General features: G+C 45.7%; 1 protein-coding gene across 1 annotated transcript in view; it reads right to left on the bottom strand.

Annotated features, from left to right (window-relative positions):
- The window catches only part of LOC132382623 (A disintegrin and metalloproteinase with thrombospondin motifs 7-like), a 205,884-nt gene that overhangs the window by 128,773 nt on the left and 64,641 nt on the right, over positions 1-12,470 (bottom strand). Inside the window, exons 5-6 of the mRNA XM_059953029.1 lie at positions 11,448-11,531; positions 5,593-5,717 (exon numbers count right to left, since the gene is read on the bottom strand). Coding sequence (XP_059809012.1) covers positions 5,593-5,717; positions 11,448-11,531 — 209 coding nt within the window. The remainder of the gene's footprint in view (positions 1-5,592; positions 5,718-11,447; positions 11,532-12,470) is intronic.

Here is a 12,470-nt window from a genome sequence, read left to right as displayed (position 1 = left end):
GGCCTCTGGCGGACTGTGGGATTGGGCCTTCGACATCCCCAGCAGACTAAGAAAGGTTTGCAGGCCTGGAGCTCGGGCCATCAGGCATTGAGTTCTGGAATTCAGATTGATATTCAGGCTTCAATCTGAACCTCCAATTGACCTTTGGACCAATCCTACCCCTCTACCAACTCTACCTACCCCAAACTCACCCCTAGACTGATTTCTTGTCACACTGAACAGTCACAAGATCATGGCCCAACTAACAATAATCCTTAACCAGCAGCCAACTGGTAATAATCCATAACAGACCCAGCTCGTAAAATAAGTCATAACAAGCAAATTAACATTAACTGATATCCTGTATCTCAACCAACAGCCAGAAGTAAACATAACAATAACACATAACCATCAGGTCAATCGATGAAACACACATTACCTCATTAAGAGTTTGAAGAGATTTGGTATTTTAAAAAAAACCCTCAAAAACTTCTATAGACGTGCCATGGAGAGCATTCTGACAGGCTGCACCACTGTTTGGTATGGGTGGGGGGGGGTGGGGGGCTACTCCACAGGACCGAAAGAAGCTGCAGAAGAGGGTTGTAAATTTAGACATCTCCATCTTGGGTACTAGTCTACAAAATACCCAGGACATCTTCAAGGAGCAGTATCTCAGAAAAGAAGCATCCATTATTGAGCATCCAGCACCCAGGGCATGCCGTTTTCTCACTGTTACCATCAGGTAGGAGGTACAGAAGCCTGAAGGCACACACTCAGCGATTCAGGAACAGCTTTCTTCCCCTCTGCCATCTGATTCCTAAATGGACATTGATCCTGTGAACACTAACTCACTTTTTAGATATATATATTATTTCTGCTTTTGCATGATTTTTATCTATTCAATATATGTATACTTCTTTTCCTTTTATATTAGGTATAACATTGAACTTCTGCTGCTAAGTTAACAAATTTCACAACACATGCTGGTGATAATAAACCTGATTCCAATTCTGACAAAATGCTGGAGGAATTCATCAGGCCAGGCAGCATGAATGGAAAAGAGTAAACAACTGACATTTCGAGCCAAGACCCTTCATCAGAACTGGGTCTCAGCCTGAAACACCGACCGTTTACTCTTTTCCATAGATGGCATCTCCCCTTTGACCATCACCAATTTTTATCAACACACCACAGACAGCATCCATTCTGAATGCATCACAACTTGGCATTACAACTGTTGTACCATGACCACAGCTCATCACCAGAACCAACCAGCCTTCTCCCCATGGACTCTGTCTGAACTTCTTGTTGCCCCAGTAAAGAAGCCAATGTAACCAAACACCCACCCCAGTCATTTTTCCCTCTCCCCCTTTCCATGGGGCAAAAGACACAAAAGCCATACCAACAGGCACAGGACATCTTCTGTCCAGCTGTTATAAGACTACTGAATGGTCCCCTAGTAGGAGAAGGTAAACTCTACACATCACCGTTAGGGTGTATTCTGGAGTACATAGCAAATATTAATTTTACCAGCAACCAACCTTCAGACTTGAACGTGGATTGTAGATTGGATTTAAAACGCGGGTCAGAACAACGACTGGGGTCAACTGTAGAGAATGACTTTGTTCACCGTTACAGCCTCAAAATGGCCTTGCACCTCATCTGCCTGCACAGCACTTTCCCTTCATTCTGTATCCTGTTTTTGTTTTCATCTTGTTCTATCTCAATGTACTGATGTAATGAATTGACCTGCATGAACAGTATATAAACAAGCTTTTCTTGCGAGATATGACAATAATGACAAACTGACCAATTAACTCAAGGAAATCTGTACTTCTACCAAAGGCCTTTTAACATCCTGCCATTGAGGATGGGTTAGTTCCAATTTTTCAGCTGTTCTTTATTCAGGCTCTTCTCTCTTAACAGTGTTCCAAAGTTTTTTTTTTACTTAAAATGTACTTGTTTTTCTACACTGTTCCTGTATTCAAAAAAGAACTAACGCCAAAGAAAATAAAATTACTCAGAAATAAGATGCTCCTCTGATGGTTTTAATTTGCTTTAGAAGTTCAGTCAGCTGCAGTTATTCCAGTGAATTAAACCCAATGTCACTCACTCACCCTGAATGAAATTCCATCACTCCCCTTGTTACTCTCACCCACACCATCTTCCCACCTTTTACGCTCCTCCCAGCACCGCTCCCCCCACTCTCTTCTCTCATTCCTTCCTTCCCTCACATTATCTGTAGTCTGATAAAGGGTCTCAGCCCAAAACATCGACTGTTTGTTCATTTCACAGATGTTACCTGACCTGTTGAGTTGTTCCAGTATTCTGTGTGTGTTGCTCCGGATTTCCAGCATCTGCAGACTTTCTCGTGTTTATCTATCTGTAATCTGTAGTCCTATGTCACTTCCACCTATCACCACCCCCCCAACCACTGCTACTATTTCCACCGTTCTCGCCTCCGACCACCCCGTTCACCAGGATCCACTCATCATCTGCTAGTATCGGCTCAGTCCCCTCCCTTCATTTCTTCACAGCTGCCATCTCTCTGCTCTACCTTTACGTCCAGAGGCAGCGTCTCCACCCGAAACGTCAGCTGTCCATCTCTCATTCACAGACACTGCCTGACTTGCTGAACTCCAGCAGCAGTACGTTTCTCACTCCCAAACTGAGGATGACTGCCAGACTTGCATGTGTCCAGGACAAAGAACTGAGCAGAAAAAAAACATTGTGGACACTACCCACCCAGCAAGCTCCCTTCTGGAAAGCGCAGTGTGGTTATTAACACAAAAACTTCACGCCATCTTCAAAGTTTCTTCCACCAGGCAGTTAATCTGATGAACCATTTTAGTTAGCTCACACCCCACCCCCCTCTATTACCCCCATAACTGCAAAGTAAACACTTAAAACAACTGTTTATAAAGCGGTTTACATTGTAAATACATGCTGGTATTTATGCACATTTTATTCCATATCTGTACTTTAACCTCTCACTTTATTTTTACAAATTCTTTATTCTTCAGAATTTATTGATGTTGTTTCTTTGTTGCATGTTGCGTCCTGACCAATACACCACAGCAATGTCCTAATACATATACCTGTACAGTCACCATGTGCTGTGTGGTCATGGCCTCATAACCATGACTGTTCTTGGCAAATTTTTCTGCAGAAGTGGTTTGCCATTGTCTTTTTCTGGGCAGTGTCTTTACAAGACGGGTGACCCCAGCCATTATTAATACTCTTCAGAGATTGTCTGCCTGGCGTCAGTGGTCGCATAACCAGGACTTGTGATATGCACCAGCTGCTCGTACCACCTGCTCATCCACCACCTGCTCCCATGGCTTCTCGTTACCCTGATCAGGTGGGGGGGCTAAGCAGGTGCTACACCTTGCCCAACGGTGACCTGCAGGCTAGCGGGGGGAAGGAGTGCTTTACACCTCCTTTGGTTGAGATGTATCTCCATCCTATTGACCTGTAAATGTGCAGTGTATATGGAATAAAGTTGACCCTTGATCAAAACTCTTCTTGTTCTCACTTTGTGTACAAATTTGCAGTGGGTTAACCTCCTTCCTATTCCAACGAAAATCCTATGGATCAAACTAAATCCCACTACACAGAATTCCAACGGGCATAGGTCCTTACTCCTGCAGTATAAAATAACCATGTAATGAGGAATAATAACATGATTAATTACTCCCGGAATGGTGGAATAAACCATCCCATTGTCCCACAGCATTCCCAATCCGTGCATTATCTTAATGCTGAATGTTGAAAGGTTCTGTCAGAGTGCAGACCTTGGCTTGATTTATGCGTACTTGCACATTCAGTCCAGAAGATCTATGCCTGCATTTCCTGTTAGGATTAGATGTTAGAATAACGATTTAATGGGTTATGGGTTGAAGTTGCTAACTGCCAGGATATAATCTACAGCTTCCTGAGCTCCTGTCTGACTCTCGAGCTACTGACAGTGTTATTGTTTGAAGCACGGTACTAACCATAAGATCATAGGGGTCATCAGGGACATTTATCAGGACTGCTGCGTATACAGGGCCCTTAATATTATCAAAGATCCCACCCATCCATCCAGCATCCTCTCTGACTTTCTACCATCAGGCAGGACACTCCGATGCATAAAGACAAGAACGGTCAGGATGGGAAACAGTTTCTTCCCTCAGCCCATTAGGCTTCTGAACTCCCTGCCGCATCACATTTGAAATATCAGCAATAATTTGTTCTGTATCCTAATTTATGGATACTAAATATTTAATTTATGCACTTCACTTTGTTTATCAATGCGTAATTCATTTGTAGATTTAATTCTTATTTTCCAAAGTCATTGTGTGTTATGTGTACTACTGTGCTTTACACCCTGGTCTGAAGAAACGTCTCGTTTGATGGTATACATGCATGTGATTAAATGAAAATAAACTTGACTTGACTTTATCAAAGGTTAGTAAAATGAGAGGAGAAAGATTGAAGGTCAGGCATAAAGGATTTTGAACTGGGGTCCCTGGTCGATTAATGGTGGGGGTCCATGGCATAGAAAAGGTTGGGAACCTTGGAGTAAGAGAGAATCTGAAGAGGACATTCTTCACCCAGAGAGTGATGAGCATCTGAAACTCACTGCCAGAGAGAGGGGTGGAATCAGAATCTCTGAAAGTTGAGAAAAGGGTAAGGGAGAGGGGAGGGAGTGGGAAGTGCCAGAGGGACACTGTAATGATCAATAAACCAACTGTTTGGAAGCAATTGACCTTGCCTGCACCCATGCCACCCCCACCCCCCTCCCGCGGCACTCCACCCTCACCATTTTCAACATCCTTTTGCTCCCATCAGATTTACAACCTTGGTCCCTGCTCCAAGTTGATAAATACAGTACTGTCCAAAATTCTTGGGCACCGACATTGAAACGGACAGTGAAATGTGTTGTTTATGTTGACAACCAACATAACCTAAGGATATGTTGGAACCATACATACATAGCATGCACACAGGGCAAGTGCTGGAAGATGGAATGCTTTCAGATGGATGCCCAGTGGTCAGCATGGATGAGCTGGGCTGAACGGCCTGTTCCTGTGCTGTGTGACTTTATGGAAATAGTGGCCAGGCAGCAAATGCTGGTCCAAGGTATTAAGAGGGCAGGGTAACCTTCATCCCATCCAACAAAAGCAGGTCCAGTACATATCACAGTCTTAGCTGTCAGAATATTCCTGACTATTCGCTGACTGTGAGGAGTTTGTATGTTCTCCCTGTGACCACGTTGGCTTCCTCCAGGTGCTCTGCTTTCCTTCCATGGATCAAAGCTATACCAGTTGGTTGGTTAACCGATCATTGTAAACTGTCCCATGACTAGGCTGGGACTGAGTCAGTGTTGCTGGTCAGTCGGGCTCAAAGGGCCGGAGGGGTCAGTCCCATGCTGTACCTCAACAAACAGATAGAACAGATCGCAGGCATACGGTATGCCATGAAATTTGTTATCTTGCAGCAGCGTTACATTTAAATACACAATAATAAAAACTATCTATTACAATAAATGCATATAGAAAAAGAAAATGAAATAAGTAGTGCAAATAGAGAGGAAAAAATACTGTGGTCACGAGTGTAATGGCCGCTTACCGAGTGAGCAGGAGGGCTACGTCATGGTGTGCTGGATGACTGTCACCTTTGAAGTTTATCTTCTTCTGCCATTTACAGAAGCTCCTCAGAGTGTTATCCGCATGATGTGTTATCTTCAGGTCCTCCTGGCTCAGAGAGAGGAGAGCGTCAGCTAAACTGGACCATCACTGTCGCATGGAACTTGCCACTACAGGGAACACCCGACCACCTGGGAGTCGGGCAACGTCTGTGGGGTTGGACGATGAGGACTGATCTCAACGTGTTGACCCAAAACATCAACAGTGCCTTCCCTCTCCCCACCCCTGGACGCTGGGTTCCCCCAGCAGATTGCTTGTTGCTCCAGAGTCCAACACCTGCAGCCCACGTGGAGTGGATGGGTTGGGGAGTAAGGAGTAGATAAGGAGTCTTCCAAGTTAGCTTGTTATTTATTGATCGATTGAGGTACAGTACAGAGTAGGTCCTTCCAGCCCTTCAGGCAATGACCGATTTAACCCGAGCCTAATCACGGGACAATTTACAATGACCAGTTAACCTACCAACCTGTACATCTTCGGACTGTGGGAGGAAACCCACACCGTCACGGGGAGAACATACAAACTCCTTGTAGACATCAGTGGGAATTGAACCCGGGTCACTGATACTGTAAAGTGTTGTGCTAACCACTGGTTATGCTGACAGGTTACGTGAGGGTTGGCCAACTGCAGCGTAAACACGCAGAAATGGTTTGCACCGAGTGGCCTATTTCCTGTACTTTCTTTGCTGTCACAGTTGACAATGTTCATAAACACAAGAGATTCTGCAGATGCTGCAAATCCAGAGCAACACACACAAAATGTTGGAGGAACTCGGCAGGTCAGGCAGCATCTATGGAGGGGATAAGCAGTTGATTTTCCATGCCGAGAACCTTCATCAGGACAGGAAAGGAAGGAGGAAGAAGCCAGAATAAGAAGGTGGGGTGGGAGGAGGGGGAAGGAGTACAAGTTGGCAGGTGACAGGTGAGGGGGAAGGTGGGTGGGTGGGGGAGCGGGGGTTGAGAGAAGAAGTTGGAAATAATAGGTGGGAAAGGGAAAGGGCTGAAAAAGGAATCTTTTAGGAGAGGAGAGTGGACGATGGAAGAAAGGGGAGGAGGAGGAGGGAAGAGGTAGGCAGATAAGGAGAGGAGAAGGGGTGAGAAAGGAGCTAGAATTAGGAATGGAAAGAGTGGGGGGAGGGAGAAATTAGTTAAATTAATATTCGTGCCGTCAGGTTGGAGGCTACCCAGATGGATTATCAGGTATTGCTCCTCCAACCTGACAGTGGCCTCCTTATGGCATAAGAGGAGGCCATGGACCGATGCGTCGGAATGGGATTGGGAAGTGGATGACCACCAGGAAATCCAGTGCTACCTTCACCCAACCCTGATTGTAATATTCACTGACTAACGTATGTATTCCATATACATCACTGTATTCCTGGATGTGTTCCTCAAGGTTGGTATAGCTGGAGGGGGGGGTGGGGGGGGTGGTGATGGGAATAAGCTCCCAGTGCCGATTAAATAATCTCAATGACATGCATCGCAAATGGCCTCTGACAACCAAGTCCAGCTCCTGGCCTTCACGTATGGCTTAGCTTCTAAGCCTAACAGAACTGTTTCTACTACTAACAGGAGAAGGGGCAAAGGCAGGTTACTGGCACCTCAAAGCAGCCGCTTCAGGCGGATAACGCTCCTCAGCTGCGGTTGACAACTCATTTAAGAGAAGGAAAATTCTGATCTCAAACCTCCGCTGTCTTGCGGCTATACCCACTCATGGGGGAGGCTTTGAGAGTAAACCCCGAGGGAAAATCTGGTGCTGGGGTCCCTAAGGCAGTCCTACTTTGAGCTTAACGCTGACTGGCAACTCCTGCGACACCACTGGTACCAAACTGTATCGGTCTTTGCTGTTCCTTTGGCTTCATCAGATACGTGGAAAGGGGGATCTTGCCACATGGGCATATGATCGTACTGCCCTGGCTTGTCTCGTCAGCTAGGACACAACAGCCACGGTTGTCCGCGACCAACGGAGGTATCAGGCTCCTGGACGCTTTGAGAATTCCTTGCCACCATGACAGGTCTCAGAAAGGCAACCCCTGCACTTTGGTGTGATGGTTACGTGCACATTTGAGCTGTAAAAAGTACTGAGCTCCTCCTCAGAGTCATCCACAGGTCCCTTTCATCACAATTCCCAAACCTGTCCATCATAAGAAAGAGGAACACACCTTAAACCTAAATCCCCACTTCTTTAATTTCCAGGTGACGATCCAACATTGATGGCTTCGAGTTTCACTTTCAAAGTCAAGGTCAAATTTATGATCAAAACGCATATACAATACTGCGCAAAAGTCTCAGGCAGCCTAGATTTTCTCATATGGTTTCAAATGGTATGGTTGCCACAGAGCCCTCATCATCAAGCCTCTCCGGGATTACCTGGAGAGACAGAAGCAAGCGAGACAGCCAAGGTCTGCAGAAGAACTGTGGCAAGTTCTCCAAGATGCTTGGAACAACCTACCAGCCAGTCTTCTTCCACTGCAAGAAACAGTGGACCGAAGATAGCTGATGCAATTTAAAGGCAAAGGGTGATCACACCAAATATTGATTTAATTTAAAAAATAAAAACACGAATTGATTTAATTTAGTTCTTTACTGTTTACTGCTCTTTATAGTGATTTTTCTGACATTTAGAGACTTTTCATTTCATTATTTTTGAAAACATCTTCGCTTTACAGATTATTTTTTACACGTGCCTAAGACTTTTGCACAGTTCTGTATGTTACCATATACTGCCTTGAGATTCATTTTTGCAGGTATTTACAAGAAAATAAAGAAATACAATAGAACTTATGAAAAATCTATACATAAAAGATTGACAAATATTCAATGTACAAAAGATAAACCGTGCAAAGACGAAGATACTGACAACAGGAGTTGTAAAAAACCCTTGAAAGTGAGTCTGTAGGTTGTGGAACAAGTTCAGTGTTGAGGTGAGTGAAGTTAACGACACTGGTTCAGGAGCCTGATGGTTGAGGGGTAATAACTGTTCCTGAACCTGGTGATGTGGGACCTGATGGTTGAAGGGTAATAACTGTTCCTGAACCTGGTGGTGTGGGACCTGATGGTTGAAGGGTAATAACTGTTCCTGAACCTGGTGGTGTGGGACCTGATGGTTGAGGGGTAATAACTGTTCCTGAACCTGGTGGTGTGGGACCTGATGGTTGAGGGGTAATAACTGTTCCTGAACCTGGTGGTGTGGGACCTGATGGTTGAGGGGTAATAACTGTTCCTGAACCTGGTGGTGTGGGACCTGATGGTTGAGGGGTAATAACTGTTCCTGAACCTGGTGGTGTGGGACCTGATGGTTGAAGGGTAATAACTGTTCCTGAACCTGGTGATGTGGGACCTGATGGTTGAAGGGTAATAACTGTTTCTGAACCTGGTGGTGTGGGACCTGATGGTTGAGGGGTAATAACTGTTCCTGAACCTGGTGGTGTGGGACCTGATGGTTGAGGGGTAATAACTGTTCCTGAACCTAGTGGTGTGGGACCTGATGGTTGAGGGGTAATAACTGTTCCTGAACCTGGTGGTGTGGGACCTGATGGTTGAGGGGTAATAACTGTTCCTGAACCTGGTGGTGTGGGACCTGATGGTTGAGGGGTAATAACTGTTCCTGAACCTAGTGGTGTGGGACCTGATGGTTGAGGGGTAATAACTGTTCCTGAACCTGATGGTGTGGGACCTGAGGTTGAGGGGTAATAACTGTTCCTGAACCTGATGGTGTGGGACCTGAGGTTCCTGTACCCATTGCCCGCTGGTAATAACAAGAAGAGAGCATGGCCTGAATGGTGGAGGCTACATCCAACCAACCTGAGAAACTGGAGATTTTGAGTAACTAAAAATTTCATAAACGAAGGTACTCTTTGAGGTGAAACTTCAACAAGATCTACAATACATCACCAAGACAACCACCACAATGGGCTATTAATAACAGTAATAATGTGACTTTAATATACTGAAATGGCCAAGGTGCAAAAGGTGGAATTTCTTGTGGTTATTAGAATTCCACTTCCCGTTCCCAGTCTAAGGGCTCCTCTATCGCCACAGTGAGGCACAGCTCAGACTGGAGGAACAATGCTTCATATTCCGCCTGGGTGGTCTCTACCCTGAGGACATGAATATTGACTTCTCCAACTTCTGGTAATTTCTTCCCCCTCCCCCTTCTCTCTTTCCCCATTCCCCATTCTTGTTACCCTCTCACCCCTCCACTTCCCCTCACCTGGTGGCCCTCCTCCTTCCTTTTCTCCTATGGTCCACTCTCCTCTCCTCTCCTCTCCTCTCCGTTTCCTTCTTCTGCAGCCCTTTACTTCTTCTACCTTTCACCTCGCAGTTTCGTACTTCACCCCACTTCCCCGTCATCTGGCTTCACCACTCACCTGCCAGCTTGTGCTCCTTCCCCTCCTTCCCCCCCCCCCACATCTTCTTATTCCACCTTCTTCCCCCTCCTTTTCCAGTGCTGATGAAGAGCCTTGGCCCAAACTATCGATGGTTTATCCCTCTCCATAGATGCTGCCTGACCGGCTGAATTCCTGAGACACCTTATGCATTTCAGCACTCTGCCATAGTTGGATGCATCAGCAAGCGAGATGAGGCAGAGTACAGGGCTACGGTGGGTAACTTAGTCACATGGTGTGAGCAGAATCATCTGCAGCTTAATGTGAAAAAGACTAAGGAGCTGGTGGTGGACCTGAGGAGGGCTAAGGCACCGGTGAACCCTGTTTTCATCCAAGGGGTCAGTGTGGACATGGTGGAGGATTACAAATACCTGGGGATACGAATTGACAATAAACTGGACGGGTCAAAGAACACTGAGGCTGTCTACAAGAAGGGTCAGAGCCGTCTCTACTTCCTGAGGAAACTGAGGTCCTTTAACATCTGCCGGACGATGCTGAGGATGTTCTACAAATCTGTGGTGGCCAGTGCTATCATGTTTGCTATTGTGTGCTGGGGCAGCAGACTGAGGGTAGCAGACACCAACAGAAACAACAAACTCATTTGTTAAGCCAGTGATGTTGTGGGGATGGAACTGGACTCTCTGACGGTGGTGTCTGAAAAGAGGATGCTGTCCAAATTGCATGCCATCTTGGACAATGACTCCCATCCACTCCATAATGTACTGGTTAGGCACAGGAGTACATTCAGCCAGAATGTTCATTCCACCGAGATGCAACAGTGAGCGTCACAGGAAGTCATTCCTGCCTGTGGCCATCAAACTTTACAACTCCTCCCTCGGAGTGTCAGACACCCTGAGCCAATAGGCTGGTCCTGGACTTATTTCCATTTAGCATAATTTACTTATTATTTTTTAATTATTTATGGTTTTATATTGCTATATTTCTACACTATTCTTGGTTGGTGCGACTGTAACGAAACCCAATTTCCTCACGATCAATAAAGTATGTCTGTCTGTCTGTCTGAATTGTTTCGGAGTTCCAGCATCTGCAGAATCTCTTGTGTTCCTGAAACTGAAGGTGTTTTCAATGTGTGAGAATCCAGAATTAGAGACCCCTGCTTAAAGAAAAGGGCCATCCAGTTAATGCATGGGGATTCTCTTCCTCAGTGGGGAGTGGAAGCAGTGTCTGAACATTTTTGAAACAATGGACAGATTCTTCAGAAATGCTTCTGGTGAACAAGGGCCTAACTTGCTGAGTTCCTCCAACATTTTGCATGTGTTACTGGGTGGCAAGTACGGCCAATTAGATATCTTTTCAATTACACCACATTCAATCCCAATCCCACGTGGACTGGTCCCCCCACCGCCGATGATTCACTGGCTCCGTCCGCTCACCTCGTCCTCCTCCAACAGCACAAGACGTACAATGATGATGTTCACCGAGTTCCCAATACTGGCATCACGGAACAGCCCAGCCACCTGTGGAGAGATGCGCCCAGAGCCAGTGAGAGAACAGCACAGCCACGTGTTACACTGGGACAACAGTGACCTCCTACAGCACTCGTTACACCCCAGGCATCTCCAAGACACAATGAGGTTGGCTTGGAGATTGGATTTATCAGCATAAAAACAAAATGCTGGGAGGTCTCACGGAGTCGGGCAGTATCGTTGGAGGGAAATGCACAATCGCCCAAAAATCCACATGAAGCGGTTTGACATAAAGTCAAACAGCACAGAAACAGGCCCTTCAGCCCATCATTACCATGCCAACCAAGGTGCCTTCCAAAGCCGGTCCCACTTACCTGCATTCAGCCCAGGTCCAAAGTTCAAAATAGATTTATTATCAAAGGATAAATTAGTTACCACCTCTCAAAGTCCAACCCTAGATCCTCACAGTGAGAGGTGGAAACGGGTGAGGCCCGCCATCAGAGCTCTGGTGAAGCTGTATAGGCCAATCCCCTGTACGGTGGATTTCAGAAACAATGATGAACTCCAACCATTGACTTTGGACAATGGAGATGGGAGGTCAATCGATGGGCTGAATTCCACTGGGAGCTAAGGACCCATGATGAAGACATATTTGTTACCACATATTGCCTTGAGATACAATGTCTTGCAGGCATTTGCAGAAAAAATACAATAGAAGCATTAAAAAAAACTGACGATCAACATGGAAACGTGACAGAAATAGTACTGAGACCATGAATTGTAGAGTCCTTGAAAGGAACCTATAGGTTGTAGAACCAGTTCATAGTAATGCTAATTAAAGTTATCCACGCATATTCACACGTCTGATAGTTGTAGGTTAATAACTGTTCCTGAACCAGATGGAGTGGGGCCTAAGGCTTCTGGGCTTCCTGCAGCGAGAAGAGAGCATGACCTGGACTGTGCAGGTCCTTGATGATAAACTCTTCCCAT

Source organism: Hypanus sabinus, chromosome 28 (genome assembly GCF_030144855.1).
Source record: "Hypanus sabinus isolate sHypSab1 chromosome 28, sHypSab1.hap1, whole genome shotgun sequence".
Taxonomy (NCBI): Eukaryota; Metazoa; Chordata; class Chondrichthyes; order Myliobatiformes; family Dasyatidae; genus Hypanus; species Hypanus sabinus.
The sequence above is the reverse complement of the archived record's forward strand: the minus strand, read 5'-3'. Positions and strand labels throughout refer to the sequence as shown.